At 50.7% G+C, this 18,930-nt stretch overlaps 1 protein-coding gene across 12 annotated transcripts in view; it reads right to left on the reverse strand.

Annotated features, from left to right (window-relative positions):
* Positions 1 to 18,930, reverse strand: part of LOC121574785 (R3H domain-containing protein 2-like) — a 91,695-nt gene that overhangs the window by 17,791 nt on the left and 54,974 nt on the right. For 6 of the 12 annotated variants that reach the window (XM_045222814.1, XM_045222816.1, XM_045222813.1 and 3 more), the window contains 8 exons: positions 18,534 to 18,674; positions 17,737 to 17,845; positions 17,247 to 17,342; positions 15,403 to 15,434; positions 14,569 to 14,622; positions 1,801 to 2,036; positions 1,202 to 1,389; positions 765 to 857 (listed from right to left, as the gene is read on the reverse strand). In XM_045222814.1, the coding sequence (XP_045078749.1) occupies positions 765 to 857; positions 1,202 to 1,389; positions 1,801 to 2,036; positions 14,569 to 14,622; positions 15,403 to 15,434; positions 17,247 to 17,342; positions 17,737 to 17,845; positions 18,534 to 18,674 (949 nt within the window). The remainder of the gene's footprint in view (positions 1 to 764; positions 858 to 1,201; positions 1,390 to 1,800; positions 2,037 to 14,568; positions 14,623 to 15,402; positions 15,435 to 17,246; positions 17,343 to 17,736; positions 17,846 to 18,533; positions 18,675 to 18,930) is intronic. The other 6 variants (XM_045222819.1, XM_045222823.1, XM_045222818.1 and 3 more) reach the window with 3 other exon arrangements.

Here is an 18,930-nt window from a genome sequence, read left to right on the forward strand (position 1 = left end):
GCTGCAGGAGGGACTGGTGCACTTCACAAAATAGATGGCATCATGAGGAAGGAAAATTATGTGGATATATTGAAGCAACATCTCAAGACATCAGTCAGGAAGTTAAAGCTTGGTCGCAAATGGGTCTTCCAAATGGACAATGACTCCAAGCATACTTCCAAAGTTGTGGCAAAATGGCTTAAGGACAACAAAGTCAAGGTATTCGAGTGGCCATCACAAAGCCCTGACCTCAATCCTATAGAACATTTGTGGGCAGAACTGAAAAAGCATGTGCGAGCAAGGAGGCCTACAAACCTGACTCAGCTCTGTCAGGAGGAATGGGCCAAAATTCACCCAACTTATTGTGGGAAGCTTGTGGAAGGCTACCCAAAACGTTTTACCCAAGTTAGACAATTTAAAGGCAATGCTACCAAATACTAATTGAGTGTATGTAAACTTCTGACCCACTGGGAATGTGATGAAATAAATAAAAGCTGAAATAAATCACTCTACTATTATTCTGACATTTCACATTCTTAAAATAAAGTGGTGATCCTAACTGACCTAAGACTGGGAATTTTTACTAGGATTAAATGTCAGAAATTGTGAAAAACTGAGTTTAAATGTATTTGGCTAAGGTGTATGTAAACTTCCGACTTCAACATTAAATATATATATATATAATAATAAAGGTATGGATGATGTTAGTACCATGTACTGTTGGGGAGAAGAGAGACAGGGCTCAGTAAAATACTGCATTATAAAGGGATGGATGATGTTAGTACCATGTACTGTTGGGGGGAAGAGACAGGCAGGAGGACCTGGGGACAGGAGGAGGAGTAGGACACAGGCTGAGAGGGCTGCAGAGACCCCACCGGCTAACAGAGGGAGAGAGGGAGAGATGGCGGGAGGGGGAGAGCGAGAGAGGAGGAGATGGCGGGAGGGGGAGAGGGGGAGAGGAGGAGATGGCGGGAGGGGGAGAGCGAGAGAGGAGGAGATGGCGGGAGGGGGAGAGATGGCGGGAGGGGGAGAGCGAGAGAGGGAGAGATGGCGGGAGGGGGAGAGGGGGAGGGGGAGAGAGGAGGAGATGCAGACAGATGTTAGGTTAGGAAAAATGCAGGAATATAGCCATGTCTTTTCATTTTACTAAGCTGAAACTGCATTTAAATACCCATATTTATTTAAATTAAAAAAGGATTCATGATATGGGCTTCTCTCTCACCTGAGTCATCATGTGGTTGTGGTTATGGTTGCCCATGGGGTGTTGCTGTGGGGTGGGCAGTAGGGCGGTCTGGGTCTGGACCTGGGGCTGCTGGGAGGGGCACGGCAGAAGACCGCGACCTCCAGGGCAGGGGCCAGGCTGGGGGGCTGGGGGCTGGGGACACATGTCTGGACTCACCAGAGGGAGACCTATAACACAACAAGACAACGCAAGAGTCAAGACAAAGTCAAATACAGAAACAGTACGTTTTGTTCCTCAACATTTCTGCACTCTGTCTGTACTCTCTTCAGGTTCTTTCCCCTATGATTTGTTTTCAAAAAGAGAAAAGGGTATGAAAAGGATTCTGTTTTCTTCCGTCCATCCTGTTCTCCAGTGTCAGTGCATCTCTAGTACCACTAGAGGTCGTACACACTTCCTGGTTGCAACAGGTCCGTGTGATGCCATTTCAATTGAATTCAAATGTCACTCCATTTGACATTGGGAGATTGAAGTACTAGAATTAACTGCCCAGGGTACAATGGTTACAACATTTGAATTTCCATCTACAGTATGCATTTTTATTATAAAATCCCCATTGGGCTGTCTGTCTGTCTACATACCAGTGCGTGAGCCCCTGCAGCTTCCCTGAGAGCTCTTGTTGCTGCCCAGACTATCTCCTCTGGTCAGAATGGAGATGCCAGAGAAGCTGGATGCCTTGGTGACCGGTGGCCGGAGGGTCCTGTTTGAGCTATCCGAGTCTGTGCTGCTCCAGGGTCTTGGCTCCAGGCACTTCATATCACTGTCGGTACTGCTCTGACGACTGCTGGACGCACGGCTGGAGCTCTCACGGTTACCCCTGTGGAGGGGAGGAGGGGAGAGGGAGGGAGAGGGCAAGGGTGTTAGGGAGAGAAAGAGAGAGAGGAACAGAGAGGTGGAGACAGAGGGTGGGAGAGAGAAAGAGAGAGAGGAACAGAGAGGTGGAGACAGAGGGTGGGAGAGAGAAAGAGAGAGAGGAACAGAGAGGTGGAGACAGAGGGTGGGAGAGAGAAAGAGAGAGAGAGGAACAGAGAGGTGAAGACAGAGGGTGGGAGAGAGAAAGAGAGAGAGGAACAGAGAGGTGGAGACAGAGGGTGGGAGAGAGAAAGAGAGAGAGGAACAGAGAGGTGAAGACAGGGTGGGAGAGAGAAAGAGAGAGAGGTGGAGACAGAGGGTGGGAGAGAGGAAGAGAGGAACAGAGAGGTGGAAACAGAGGGTGGGAGAGAGAAAGAGAAAGAGGAACAGAGAGGTGGAGACAGAGGGTGGGAGAGAGAAAGAGAGAGGAACAGAGAGGTGGAGACAGAGGGTGGGAGAGAGAAAGAGAGAGAGGTGGAGACAGAGGGTGGGAGAGAGGAAGAGAGGAACAGAGAGGTGGAAACAGAGGGTGGGAGAGAGAAAGAGAAAGAGGAACAGAGAGGTGGAGACAGAGGGTGGGAGAGAGAAAGAGAAAGAGAGAGGAACAGAGAGGTGGAGACAGAGGGTGGGAGAGAGAAAGAGAAAGAGAGAGGAACAGAGAGGTGGAGACAGAGGGTGGGAGAGAGAAAGAGAAAGAGAGAGGAACAGAGAGGTGGAGACAGAGGGTGGGAGAGAGAAAGAGAGAGAGGAACAGAGAGGTGGAGACAGAGGGTGGGAGAGAGAAAGAGAGAGAGGTGGAGACAGAGGGTTGGAGAGAGAAAGAGAGAGGAACAGAGAGGTGAAGACAGGGTGGGAGAGAGAAAGAGGTTGAGAACAACACTGACATGTCGGGAGAACATGGGGCATTCAACAAAGCAAAACACAAAAGATGTTGGTGGACCGGTAAATAAATCAACCAAATCATCATTCAGGCAAAAACTACACAGGTATTACCAAACCACCCCGCTGAAGTGTACAGGACATTCACCACATCACAGAGAAACACACATGCAGATCACTGATGTTTCATCCAAACAACACCAAGGTGAAAGAGAAGACAGGAGTACATTGAAGAAAGTACAGATCCTGACTGAGTGAGAAGGTAACAACTGACCCATTCTGGAAATAAAACACCACCATAAAGAGGTATTCCTTTACAATGGACACCAGGAGTAATGAGGCACGCACTACACAGAGTACACACACACACACACAGAGTACACACACACACACACACACACACACACACACACAGAGTACACACACACACACACACAGAGTACACACACACACACACACACACACACACACACACACACACAGAGTACACACACACACACAGAGTACACACACACACACACACACTGTACATGTATACTGACAGATTCAATAGAAACCACCGCCACCACTTCATTGTTATAACTAAGGTGTTGTAAATAGACACCCTATTAACTATGGTGTTACAAATACAGGGCATTCAGAAACTATTCAGCCCACTTTACTTTTTCTACACGTTGTTACGTTACAGATTTATTCTCAAATGGATTCAATAAATACAAAATCTCATCAATCTACACACAATACCCCATAATGACAAAGTGAAAACAGGTTTTAGAAATGTTTGCACATGTATTAAAAATACAAAACAGAAATACCTTATTTCCAAAGGTATTCAGCCCCTTTGCTATGAGACTCGAAATTGAGCTCAGGTGCATCCTGTTTCCATTGATCATCCTTGAGATGTTTATTCAACTTGATTGGAGTCCACCTGTGGTAAAATTCAATTGATTGGACATGATTTCGAAAGGCCATGAGGTCGAAGGAGTTGTCCGTAGAGCTCAGAGACAGGATTGCGTCGAGGCACAGATCTGGGGAAGGGTACCAAAAATGTCTGCAGCATTGAAGGTCCCCAAGAACACAGTGGCCTCAATCATTCTTAAATGGAAGAAGTTTGGAACCACCAAGACTCTTCCTAGAGAACCCGATGGTCACTGACAGAGCTCCAGAGTTCCTCTGTGGAGATGGGAGAACCTTCCAGAAGGACAACCATCTCTGCAGCACTCCACCAATCAGGCCTTTATGGTAGACTGGCGAGACGGAAGCCACTCCTTAGTAAAAGGCACATGACAGCCCTCTTGGAGTTTAGCAAAAAGGCACCTAAAGGACTCTCAGACCATGAGAAACAAGATTCTCTGGTCTGATGAAACCAAGATTGAACTCTTTGGCCTGAGTGCCAAGCGTCACGTCTGGCGGTAACATGACACAATCCCTACGGTGAAGCCTGGTGGTGGCAGCATCATGCTGTGGGGATGTTCTTCAGCGGCAGGGACTGGGAGACTAGTCAGGATCAAGGGAAAGATGAACGGAGCAAAGTACAGAGAGATCCTTGATGAAAACCTGCTCCAGTGCTCAGGACCTCAGACTGGGGCGAAGGTTCAGCTTCCAACAGGACAACGACCCTAAGCACACAGCCAAGACAACGCAGGACTGGCATCGGGACAAGTCTTTGAATGTCCTTCAGTGGCCCAGCCAGAGTCCGGACTTGAACCCGATCGAACATCTCTGGAGAGACCTGAAAATAGCTGTGCAGCAACGCTCCCCATCCAACCTGACAGAGCTTGAGAGGATCTGCAGAGAAGAATGGGAGAAACTCCCCAAATACAGGTGTAACAAGCTTGTAGAATCATACCCATGAAGACTCAAGGCTGTAATCGCTGCTAAAGATGCTTCAACAAAGTACTGAGTAAAGGGTCTGAATACGTATATAAACGTGATATTTCAGTATTTTTATTTTTACTAAATTTGCAAAAATTTATAAAAATAAACTTTTTGCTTTATCATTATGGGTTATTGTGTGTAGATTGTTGAGGGAAAACATTTTTGAATCGATTTTAGAATAAGGCTGTAACGTAACAAAATGTGGAAAAAGTCAAGGGGTCTGAATAATTTCCAAATGCACTGTATGTGTATCTCCCTCATACCGTAACTATGGAGTTACACAGCTTTCTACACATATCCCCCTCATACCGTAACTATGGAGTTACAAACAGCTTCCTACACATATCCCCCTCATACCGCAACTATGGAGTTACACAGCTTTCTACACATATCCCACTCATACCGTAACTATGGAGTTACACAGCTTTCTACACATATCCCCCTCATACCGTAACTATGGAGTTACACAGCTTTCTACACATATCCCCCTCATACCGTAACTATGGAGTTACACAGCTTTCTACACATATCCCCCTCATACCGTAACTATGGAGTTACACACAGCTTTCTACACATATCCGCCTCATACCGTAACTATGGAGTTACACAGCTTTCTACACATATCCCCCTCATACCGTAACTATGGAGTTACACAGCTTTCTACACATATCCCCCTCATACCGTAACTATGGAGTTACACACAGCTTTCTACACATATCCCCCTCATACCGTAACTATGGAGTTACACAGCTTTCTACACATATCCCCCTCATACCGTAACTATGGAGTTACACACAGCTTTCTACACATATCTCCCTCATACCGTAACTATGGAGTTACACACAGCTTTCTACACATATCCCCCTCATACCGTAACTATGGAGTTACACACAGCTTTCTACACATATCCCCCTCATACCGCAACTATGGAGTTACACAGCTTTCTACACATATCCCCCTCATACCGTAACTATGGAGTTACACACAGCTTTCTACACATATCCCCCTCATACCGTAACTATGGAGTTACACACAGCTTTCTACACATATCCCCCTCATACCGTAACTATGGAGTTACACACAGCTTTCTACACATATCCCCCTCATACCGTAACTATGGAGTTACACACAGCTTTCTACACATATCTCCCTCATACCGTAACTATGGAGTTACACAGCTTTCTACACATATCCCCCTCATACCGTAACTATGGAGTTACACAGCTTTCTACACATATCCCCCTCATACCGTAACTATGGAGTTACACACAGCTTTCTACACATATCTCCCTCATACCGTAACTATGGAGTTACACACAGCTTTCTACACATATCCCCCTCATACCGTAACTATGGAGTTACACACAGCTTTCTACACATATCTCCCTCATACCGTAACTATGGAGTTACACACAGCTTTCTACACATATCTCCCTCATACCGTAACTATGGAGTTACACAGCTTTCTACACATATCCCCCTCATACCGTAACTATGGAGTTACACAGCTTTCTACACATATCTCCCTCATACCGTATACCGTAACTATGGAGTTACACACAGCTTTCTACACATATCTCCCTCATACCGTAACTATGGAGTTACACACAGCTTTCTACACATATCCCCCTCATACCGTAACTATGGAGTTACACACAGCTTTCTACACATATCCCCCTCATACCGTAACTATGGAGTTACACACAGCTTTCTACACATATCTCCCTCATACCGTAACTATGGAGTTACACACAGCTTTCTACACATATCCCCCTCATACCGTAACTATGGAGTTACACACAGCTTTCTACACATATCCCCCTCATACCGTAACTGTGGAGTTACACACAGCTTTCTACACATATCCCCCTCATACCGTAACTATGGAGTTACACACGCTTTCTACACATATCCCCCTCATACCGTAACTATGGAGTTACACACAGCTTTCTACACATATCCCCCTCATACCGTAACTATGGAGTTACACACAGCTTTCTACACATATCCCCCTCATACCGTAACTATGGAGTTACACACAGCTTTCTACACATATCCCCCTCATACCGTAACTATGGAGTTACACACAGCTTTCTACACATATCCCCCTCATACCGTAACTATGGAGTTACACACAGCTTTCTTCCCATTGGGTGACAGTAGCAGAAGGCTGAGTAAAAGCCGCTGCCATGAAGATTCATATCACCATTATTAGAATGTCTCTAGCAATGACTAGGAGGCTATCAACTTGTCATTACCTACAATACTACACCATGATCGCTCACTGTCACAACGCTTACATCCTAAGGCTTATTTTTATTTATTTTTAATTTATCATCAAATATGGATGATATTGCATTGCACTGAACAAAAAGTGTGACAAATGCAGGTTTGGCAGGGTAATGTGGTGACAGTGTTAGAATATTCAGATTTATCACCTAAAATGATGACAACAAATGCTTGGATTTCTGACTAACAAGGGAAAATACAACTCAAGTGAATTACAGTGGGGTGCTCCGACTGTAGAATACTCTGGTTCCCCATTTGATGGGAATAACCATGCCCCAATAACGAACTACACCACTGAAAGACAACACAGGCACCCAAAATGGCCAAGTCAGCTAAACTCGTCTGTTTTAGATATTCAGATAAATTACTCAGGTAGCCTAGGACAGAAGATTGAAAAAGAACCAAAACAGGCCAGGGAATCTCCTTATAATATCAGATATAAGGAGGCAAAAGGTAGAAATGATTGGTGGTGTAAATGTGTTTGAAGGTGGCAGTGGTTCATAAATATTTCAGAGAAACAGTAATTAATGGATGAGCTATTTTAAGCGTTCTCCCTGCCTCTCTCTCTCAGTCTCTCCTTGCTTCCTGTCCCTCTCCCCACCTCTCCCCGTCCCTTTCCCCCCACCTCTCCCCGTCCCTCTCTCCCCCCACCTCTCCCCGTCCCTCTCCCCACCTCTCCCCGTCCCTTTCCCCCCACCTCTCCCCGTCCCTCTCTCCCCACCTCTCCCCGTCCCTCTCTCCCCCCCACCTCTCCCCGTCCCTTCCCCCCCACCTCTCCCTGTCCCTCTCTCCCCACCTCTCCCCGTCCCTTTCCCCCCACCTCTCCCCGTCCCTCTCTCCCCACCTCTCCCCGTCCCTCTCCCCACCTCTCCCCGTCCCTTTCCCCCACCTCTCCCTGTCCCTCTCTCCCCCACCTCTCCCCGTCCCTCTCTCCCCACCTCTCCCCGTCCCTCTCTCCCCACCTCTCCCCGTCCCTTTCCCCCCACCTCTCCCTGTCCCTCTCTCCCCACCTCTCCCCGTCCCTCTCTCCCCACCTCTCCCCGTCCCTCTCTCCCCACCTCTCCCCGTCCCTCTCTCCCCCCACCTCTCCCCGTCCCTCTCTCCCCCCACCTCTCCCCGTCCCTCTCTCCCCCCACCTCTCCCCGTCGCTCTCTCCCCACCTCTCCCCGTCCCTCTCTCCCCCACCTCTCCCCGTCCCTCTCTCCCCCCACCTCTCCCCGTCCCTCTCTCTCCCCCACCTCTCCCCGTCCCTCTCCCCACCTCTCCCCGTCCCTCTCCCCACCTCTCCCCGTCCCTCTCTCCCCCCACCTCTCTCCCCCCCACCTCTCCCCGTCCCTCTCCCCACCTCTCCCCGTCCCTCTCTCCCCCCCACCTCTCCCCGTCCCTCTCCCCACCTCTCCCCGTCCCTCTCTCCCCCCACCTCTCCCCGTCCCTCTCTCCCCCACCTCTCCCCGTCCCTCTCTCCCCCCCACCTCTCCCCGTCCCTCTCTCCCCCCACCTCTCCCCGTCCCTCTCCCCCACCTCTCCCCGTCCCTCTCTCTCCCCACCTCTCCCCGTCCCTCTCCCCACCTCTCCCCGTCCCTCTCTCCCCCCACCTCTCCCCGTCCCTCTCTCCCCCCACCTCTCCCCGTCCCTCTCCCCACCTCTCCCCGTCCCTCTCTCCCCACCTCTCCCCGTCCCTCTCCCCCACCTCTCCCCGTCCCTCTCTCTCCCCCACCTCTCCCCGTCCCTCTCTCTCCCCACCTCTCCCCGTCCCTCTCCCCACCTCTCCCCGTCCCTCTCTCTCCCCCACCTCTCCCCGTCCCTCTCTCTCCCCCACCTCTCCCCGTCCCTCTCTCTCCCCCACCTCTCCCCGTCCCTCTCTCTCCCCACCTCTCCCCGTCCCTCTCTCCCCCCACCTCTCCCCGTCCCTCTCTCCCCCCACCTCTCCCGTCCCTCTCTCCCCCCACCTCTCCCCGTCCCTCTCTCCCCCCACCTCTCCCCGTCCCTCTCTCCCCCCACCTCTCCCCGTCCCTCTCCCCCCACCTCTCCCCGTCCCTCTCTCCCCCCACCTCTCCCCGTCCCTCTCTCCCCCACCTTTCCCCTTCCCTCTCTCCCCACCTCTCCCCGTCCCTCTCTCTCCCCACCTCTCCCCGTCCCTCTCCCCCGTCCCTCTCCCCCACCTCTCCCCGTCCCTCTCCCCACCTCTCCCCGTCCCTCTCTCCCCCCCCCTCTCCCCGCCCCTCTCCCCCACCTCTCCCCGTCCCTCTCTCCCCCCACCTCTCCCCGTCCCTCTCCCCACACCTCTCCCCGTCCCTCTCCCCACCTCTCCCCGTCCCTCTCTCTCCCCACCTCTCCCCACCTCTCCCCGTCCCTCTCTCCCCCCACCTCTCTCCCCCCCACCTCTCCCCGTCCCTCTCCCCACCTCTCCCCGTCCCTCTCTCCCCCCACCTCTCCCCGTCCCTCTCCCCACCTCTCCCCGTCCCTCTCTCTCCCCACCTCTCCCCGTCCCTCTCTCTCCCCACCTCTCCCCGTCCCTCTCTCCCCCCACCTCTCCCCGTCCCTCTCTCCCCCCACCTCTCCCCGTCCCTCTCTCCCCCCACCTCTCCCCGTCCCTCTCTCCCCCCACCTCTCCCCGTCCCTCTCTCCCCCCACCTCTCCCCGTCCCTCTCTCCCCCCCACCTCTCCCCGTCCCTCTCCCCACCTCTCCCCGTCCCTCTCTCCCCCACCTCTCCCCGTCCCTCTCTCCCCCCACCTCTCCCCGTCCCGCTCTCCCCCCACCTCTCCCCGTCCCTCTCTCCCCCCCACCTCTCCCCGTCCCTCTCTCCCCCCACCTCTCCCCGTCCCTCTCCCCACCTCTCCCCGTCCCTCTCTCCCCCCCACCTCTCCCCGTCCCTCTCCCCACCTCTCCCCGTCCCTCTCTCCCCCCCACCTCTCCCCGTCCCTCTCTCCCCGTCCCTCTCCCCCACCTCTCCCCGTCCCTCTCTCCCCACCTCTCCCCGTCCCTCTCCCCACCTCTCCCCGTCCCTCTCTCTCCCCCACCTCTCCCCACCTCTCCCCGTCCCTCTCTCCCCCCACCTCTCTCCCCCCACCTCTCCCCGTCCCTCTCCCCACCTCTCCCCGTCCCTCTCTCCCCCACCTCTCCCCCGTCCCTCTCCCCACCTCTCCCCGTCCCTCTCCCCACCTCTCCCCGTCCCTCTCTCCCCCACCTCTCCCCGTCCCTCTCTCTCCCCACCTCTCCCCGTCCCTCTCTCCCCCACCTCTCCCCGTCCCTCTCTCCCCCACCTCTCCCCGTCCCTCTCTCCCCCCCACCTCTCCCCGTCCCTCTCTCCCCCACCTCTCCCCGTCCCTCTCTCCCCCCACCTCTCCCCGTCCCTCTCCCCCACCTCTCCCCGTCCCTCTCTCCCCCCACCTCTCCCCGTCCCTCTCCCCCACCTCTCCCCGTCCCTCTCTCCCCCACCTCTCCCCGTCCCTCTCTCTCCCCCACCTCTCCCCGTCCCTCTCTCTCCCCACCTCTCCCCGTCCCTCTCTCTCCCCACCTCTCCCCGTCCCTCTCTCCCCCCACCTCTCCCCGTCCCTCTCTCTCCCCACCTCTCCCCGTCCCTCTCTCCCCCCCACCTCTCCCCGTCCCTCTCTCCCCACCTCTCCCCGTCCCTCTCTCTCCCCACCTCTCCCCGTCCCTCTCTCCCCCACCTCTCCCCGTCCCTCTCCCCCACCTCTCCCCGTCCCTCTCTCCCCACCTCTCCCCCGTCCCTCTCTCCCCACCTCTCCCCGTCCCTCTCTCCCCCACCTCTCCCCGTCCCTCTCTCCCCACCTCTCCCCGTCCCTCTCTCCCCCACCTCTCCCCGTCCCTCTCTCCCCACCTCTCCCCGTCCCTCTCTCCCCCACCTCTCCCCGTCCCTCCCCCCACCTCTCCCCGTCCCTCTCTCCCCCCCACCTCTCCCCGTCCCTCTCTCCCCCCACCTCTCCCCGTCCCTCTCCCCCCCCCACCTCTCCCCGTCCCTCTCTCCCCCCACCTCTCCCCGTCCCTCTCTCCCCCACCTCTCCCCGTCCCTCTCTCCCCCCACCTCTCCCCGTCCCTCTCTCCCCCCACCTCTCCCCGTCCCTCTCTCCCCCCACCTCTCCCCGTCCCTCTCTCCCCCCCACCTCTCCCCGTCCCTCTCTCCCCCCACCTCTCCCCGTCCCTCTCCCCCCCACCTCTCCCCGTCCCTCCCCCCACCTCTCCCCGTCCCTCTCTCCCCCCACCTCTCCCGTCCCTCTCTCCCCCACCTCTCCCCGTCCCTCTCTCCCCCCACCTCTCCCCCCACCTCTCCCCGTCCCTCTCTCCCCACCTCTCCCCGTCCCTCTCTCCCCCCACCTCTCCCCGTCCCTCTCCCCCCACCTCTCCCCGTCCCTCTCTCCCCCCACCTCTCCCCGTCCCTCTCTCCCCACCTCTCCCCGTCCCTCTCTCCCCCACCTCTCCCCGTCCCTCTCTCCCCCCCACCTCTCCCCGTCCCTCTCTCTCCCCACCTCTCCCCGTCCCTCTCTCCCCCCCACCTCTCCCCGTCCCTCTCTCTCCCCCACCTCTCCCCGTCCCTCTCTCTCCCCACCTCTCCCCGTCCCTCTCTCCCCCACCTCTCCCCGTCCCTCTCTCCCCCCACCTCTCCCCGTCCCTCTCTCCCCCCACCTCTCCCCGTCCCTCTCTCCCCCACCTCTCCCCGTCCCTCTCTCCCCCACCTCTCCCCGTCCCTCTCTCTCCCCACCTCTCCCCGTCCCTCTCTCCCCACCTCTCTCTCCCCACCTCTCCCTGCCTTCCTCCTATTCATCTCTCCCGCCTCCTTGTCTCCCAGCTTCCACCGCCTATTTTAAGGAAAGAAAGGCAGGGTGGTAGCTCGCTCACACTGTGCAGACGAAGATGAGAGAGAAAGAGAGAGAGACAGACAGGAGGGATCCTGCATTTACATCACGACATTCTTTCTCTCCTGTTCCAAACACTCTCTCCATCCAACACAGGGGGAGCTGTTCTGTCACAATTATTTTCCCCCCAAAATGTTGCGCTTTAGATTTCATTAGCATTTCCCCCCACAAAATACAATAATGCGCAATAAATAATGATGTAAATAATAGCTATATGTTTCTACTGTATATATGACATTGTAAACATTGTCAGAGGAGTGTAGCTTGAATACTGAATTCTCTATGAATCATAATCTCCAAACACGATGTAGGATATGCACTTAGTCAACATTGAAAAAAATTATGCAAGGCAAAAGGGACAGTTCTCTCACTTTAGTGATACATAATTATGCAATTCAAACGCTGGTCTATTGAACTATTGGAACTCTGAAAACCTACCCCAAATCCCTCTTTTCAACATTAATGAGGTCAGTCGGCTAAAGACATTTCAGTTTGTATGTTTCACTGCTGCAGTACAAACAGAATCACTGATCACAACCAACAAAGAGAGAGAGAGATCTGATGGCAGTATTACTGCATCTCTCTTTAGGACAGACAGTAGTAGTAGATTTATCCTTAGGATACCACAGACAGTAGTAGTAGATCTATCCTCAGGATACCACAGACAGTAGTAGTAGATCTATCCTCAGGATACCACAGAGTAGTAGTAGATCTATCCTCAGGATATCACAGACAGTAGTAGTAGATCTATCTTCAGGATCCAAGACAGTAGTAGTAGATCTATCTTCAGGATACCACAGACAGTAGTAGTAGATCTATCTTCAGGATACCACAGACAGGAGTAGTATATCTATCTTCAGGATACCATAGACAGTAGTAATAGACATATCTTCAGGATACCACAGACAGTAGTAGTAGATCTATCTTCAGGATACCACAGACAGGAGTAGTATATCTATCTTCAGGATACCACAGACAGTAGTAATAGATCTATCTTCAGGATACCACAGACAGTAGTAATAGATATATCTTCAGGATACCACAGACATGAGTAGTAGATCTATCTTCAGGATACCACAGACAGTAGTAATAAATCTATCTTCAGGATACCAGACAGTAGTAGTAGATCTATCCTCAGGATATCACAGACAGTAGTAGTAGATCTATCTTCAGGATCCAAGACAGTAGTAGTAGATCTATCTTCAGGATACCACAGACAGGAGTAGTAGATCTATCTTCAGGATACCACAGACAGTAGTAAAATATCTATCTTCAGGATACCACAAACAGTAGTAATAGAGACACAACTACTGTACAAGTAGTAGCGCAAAGATGAAGACGGGGTTACAAAACCAGATCAACAACCACCAAATCAACAGAAACAGAGATGAAGACAGGGTTACAAAACCAGATCAACAACCACCAAATCAACAGAAACAGAGATGAAGACGGGGTTACAAAACCAGATCAACAACCACCAAATTAACAGAAACAGAGATGAAGACGGGGTTACAAAACCAGATCAACAACCACCAAATCAACAGAAACAGAGATGAAGACGGGGTTACAAAACCAGATCAACAACCACCAAATCAACAGAAACAGAGATGAAGACGGGGTTACAAAACCAAATCAACAACCACCAAATCAACAGAAACAGAGATGAAGACGGGGTTACAAAACCAGATCAACAACCACCAAATCAACAGAAACAGAGATGAAGACGGGGTTACAAAACCAGATCAACAACCACCAAATCAACAGAAACAGAGATGAAGACTGGGTTACAAAACCAGATCAACAACCACCAAATCAACAGAAACAGAGATGAAGACGGGGTTACAAAACCAGATCAACAACCACCAAATCAACAGAAACAGAGATGAAGACGGGGTTACAAAACCAGATCAACAACCACCAAATCAACAGAAACAGAGATGAAGACGGGTTACAAAACCAGATCAACAACCACCAAATCAACAGAAACAGAGATGAAGACGGGGTTACAAAACCAGATCAACAACCACCAAATCAACAGAAACAGAGATGAAGACGGGGTTACAAAACCAGATCAACAACCACCAAATCAACAGAAACAGAGATGAAGACGGGGTTACAAAACCAGATCAACAACCACCAAATCAACAGAAACAGAGATGAAGACGGGGTTACAAAACCAGATCAACAACCACCAAATCAACAGAAACAGAGATGAAGACGGGGTTACAAAACCAGATCAACAACCACCAAATCAACAGAAACAGAGATGAAGACGGCGGATAATAAGTAGTAACCAGTCCCAGAAGAACCACAAAGCAGCCATGCAATAAGTGTTGGACCTCACAGTGCCACTGAGCCAACCCACAGAACCCACGCCAAGCAAGAACACCCACATTCACTGGCTACGTCTGAAATGGCACCCAATCCCCTAAATGCACTATGTAGGGCACAAGGTGCCATTTCAGACACAGTCAGTCAGTCAGTCATATCAAATCACCACTAGATAGAGGGTAGAAGGACATGGCAACACAATCACAGACTGCTAGAGTCACACGTCACCCGGATGTGGTCAGTACCTAAAGATCTGCCTCCTCTTTTGAGAGCTAGAGGAGTAGCCTTCAGGGGAAAGTCTGTTGGGGGACAGTGGAGGGAGAGAAAGGAGGCCGGGGGTTACTGGGTGGGTATAGGAGAGGGGGCCAGGTAGGTTTTGGATCAGACATTCCCAATTCATTCCCTACCCCTCCCCTTGGCCCTTACCCTTCAATGTTTGCAGATCTGGAAGATGGAAGCAATATGGTGAAAGCTTTACCACTACACAGCTTAAACCTGTCCAGACCTTCAGACACGCCAACACTGAGGGGGGACAGGGAGCGATTTGGGACCAGCTGTAACAGTGTTGCACTGTATCCAACCCCCAGCCCAGAAAAGATCATGCACACGCAGTATAAAACAAGGAACAAAGTTCCTCTACTTCTTTTAGCATCTCAACACATCGGTTTAATAACCGTTCATCTCTATCAGAAAGGGAAGGCGGTTGAAAGATGTACTTTTGTTGTGCTTTGGACTACATGTGGAAAACTATTCTCAGTTCACCCCACATTCAAACTCCGCAAACCCTAACCCTGGTGCTTGAAACGTATGATATATTGCCAGAATTATTATATTGCCATTATTAGATCTCTTGAAAAAAACCTCAATATAACTCAGTGGCCTAATTTGATGGTGCCAGGGGGTTTGGAACAGGGTTAGGGGGCCTTGCTGTGACCAGGCCGCCCCGACTGCCTCTCCTACCCACCTAAGGGACTACACTGGCTGGGGACTAACTCCGTACTCTATGGTCCCCTTTACAAGGTCACACGTGAAGCTCTCGACTGTGACGCGTACTGTTAGCGTGTGCTACTTGAGCTCACCTGTTGTCGTTGATGTATCCATTTTGAGAGGCCTGAAAAGGAAAAGACACCTGGAAATTAGCAGCTGTAGCTTGTCGATCCTACATTTATTTAATAGCTTTAATTTGACCAAGTAGATTATTGAGAACATATTCTCATTTACGATAACTGCCTGGACAGTGAACACTGACTCGTGTCATATTTTGTCAAGTACTGTATTAGCCAAAGTTAACCAAAGTTCACTCATGACCTCCAAGAATCTGGACTTCACTTTATTACCTCTGCCTTCTTACGCTATTCCACCATTATGTTATTAAAATTAACTTTTGGTTAAAACAGTGGGAGGAATGGTTAGTAGAACAGACAGTAGGAGGAATGGTTAGTAGAACAGACAGGAGGAGGAATGGTTAGTAGAACAGACAGGAGGAGGAATGGTTAGCAGAACAGACAGTAGGAGGAATGGTTAGTAGAACAGACAGTAGGAGGAATGGTTAGTAGAACAGACAGTAGGAGGAATGGTTAGTAGAACAGACAGGAGGAGGAATGGTTAGTAGAACAGACAGTAGGAGGAATGGTTAGTAGAACAGACAGGAGGAGGAATGGTTAGCAGAACAGACAGGAGGAGGAATGGTTAGTAGAACAGACAGGAGGAGGAATGGTTAGCAGAACAGACAGGGGGAGGAATGGTTAGCAGAACAGACAGGGGGAGGAATGGTTAGCAGAACAGACAGGAGGAGGAATGGTTAGCAGAACAGACAGGGGGAGGAATGGTTAGCAGAACAGACAGGGGGAGGAATGGTTAGCAGAACAGACAGGAGGAGGAATGGTTAGCAGAACAGACAGGGGGAGGAATGGTTAGCAGAACAGACAGGAGGAGGAATGGTTAGTGAACACAGTAGGAGGAATGGTTAGTGAACAACAGGAGGAGGAATGGTTAGTAGAACAGACAGTAGGAGGAATGGTTAGTAGAACAGACAGGAGGAGGAATGGTTAGCAGAACAGACAGGAGGAGGAATGGTTAGTAGAACAGACAGTGGGAGGAATGGTTAGCAGAACAGACAGGAGGAGGAATGGTTAGCAGAACAGACAGTAGGAGGAATGGTTAGTAGAACAGACAGTAGGAGGAATGGTTAGCAGAACAGACAGGAGGAGGAATGGTTAGTAGAACAGACAGTAGGAGGAATGGTTAGCAGAACAGACAGGGGGAGGAATGGTTAGCAGAACAGACAGGGGGAGGAATGGTTAGCAGAACAGACAGGGGGAGGAATGGTTAGCAGAACAGACAGGAGGAGGAATGGTTAGCAGAACAGACAGGAGGAGGAATGGTTAGCAGAACAGACAGGGGGAGGAATGGTTAGTAGAACAGACAGGAGGAGGAATGGTTAGCAGAACAGACAGTAGGAGGAATGGTTAGTAGAACAGACAGGAGGAGGAATGGTTAGCAGAACAGACAGGAGGAGGAATGGTTAGCAGAACAGACAGGGGGAGGAATGGTTAGTAGAACAGACAGGAGGAGGAATGGTTAGCAGAACAGACAGGAGGAGGAATGGTTAGCAGAACAGACAGTAGGAGGAATGGTTAGCAGAACAGACAGGAGGAGGAATGGTTAGCAGAACAGACAGGAGGAGGAATGGTTAGCAGAACAGACAGTGGGAGGAATGGTTAGCAGAACAGACAGTGGGAGACAAGTTAAGTACAACTGTACATCCCCGTCCTCACTGTTGAGCCCGACCGGAGTTGCCCTTAGACACTGAACTTAGGTCAGTTGTGTATGTTACACCCACAACGCTTAATGTTAGGATTTGGTGAGGGTAAACTGATCCTAGATCTGTGCCTAAGGGCAACTCCTATCCTCCACCACTTACTTCTCGGGCAAAGATCCGGTCTCGTACTCTCTGATACTCCTCCTCCCTCTCCTCTATTGATTTGCTGCGCCGTCCGTCCGACAGCGGCACGCGGATCTGCGATTGGACAAGAGGAAGAAGGGATAACGATCAGCAACATCATTGGACAGAAGTGGTATTCACCGAATACTATTCAGAGCATCTTCTCACGAAGAAGACGTGTAAATTAAAATATTGCGCGAGAGATTTATACAACAATGGCCCGTTATTAATACTCAGATAATAGTCAACAGGATAAATTATATTCAGCCTTCTCATATATCGTATCCTCGTGTTCTACAAAGATCTACAACGCTAAAGACAGCTATAAATAACATGTATGAAGAATCTGTGCTAATCAGAACTGTTAAGTATTTAATTATTACACTTAAGTGTAATTAACTTATATTAACTGTTAAGTATTTAAGTAATAAAAAGCAACAGTGAAGAATAAAAGAAAGTGACTATTCACCTGATTATCGTCCTTGTCCATACTGGCGTCGTCTCTCTTGAGGATAAACTTCTTCTGGAAGTCCATGTTCCTCTCATCCTTGATGTGCTCTGAGAACTTTTGCTCTGGGCTGAAGACGAAACCAATTCAGAAACTCTTGGTAGGACTAGTGTTGTCACGATACCAACATTTTACTAACGATACGATACCAGGCCAAGTATCACGATACCAAGTAGTATCGCGATACCGGGGGGGGGGGTTTGGGAATGTGTTGCCTAGCGTCCTGTTCGCCCCATCCCCTGGATGCTTGTTCCCGTTTTCTAAAATGTTCTGCGCATGTGCTACGCAAAAACCTGTTACTGAAATTCACACTTCTACTCAATACAACACATTGAATTTAACTTCACACGGTTCAGTGTATAATAGAATACTGCATAGAATGGCTGATTTGCTTATATTTGCAAAGGCCTACCACACACACACACACACACACACTGCTCCCAACTTTTAAAACGTTAAGCACCAAAGACAATGTAAGGAGCAGCAGAAATAGATGTTTGGTGTAGTTCAGGCTTACATTAGGCTCTTTGGATCGATAGGCCTGAACAATTTGGTAGTATCATATGAAACGGTGCTACGGTATTCTAATTTGTCGGTATCATAAGTATCATGACGTTTTGGTACCGTGATATTAATGTGGTACCGGTGTACCGTGCAACACTAGGTAGGGCAATGGAAGTTCTACTGTTGAAAACGTGTTTCATTGCCTTCTAAGTTCTACACATGGTCTTCTAAGTTATACCAGTCTCCCCACTCACATGCGTGTGTTGCCAGTCTTGTTGATGATGACTGCCTTGCCAGTCTGGTCTACGTTGTGGTCCATTCCAAAGTAGGCTGCTACACGGTGAAGCAGCATGCGGTGGTACGACGTCATCTGGGGAAACTTCTTGTACTGGTTACTGGAGGGGAGAACGTGGAGATTAACCATCGTGTACTGGTTACTGGAGGGGAGAACGTGGAGATTAACAATCATGTACTGGTTCCTGGAGGGTAGAATGTGGAGACTAAACAACATGTACTGGTTACTGGTGGGGAGAACGTGGAGATTAAACAACATGTAATGATTACTGGAGGGGAGAACGTGGAGACTAAACAACATGTACTGGTTACTGGAGGGGAGAACGTGGAGATTAACCAACGTGTACTGGTTACTGG

This window comes from Coregonus clupeaformis, chromosome 10 (genome assembly GCF_020615455.1).
Source record: "Coregonus clupeaformis isolate EN_2021a chromosome 10, ASM2061545v1, whole genome shotgun sequence".
Classification (NCBI taxonomy): Eukaryota; Metazoa; Chordata; class Actinopteri; order Salmoniformes; family Salmonidae; genus Coregonus; species Coregonus clupeaformis.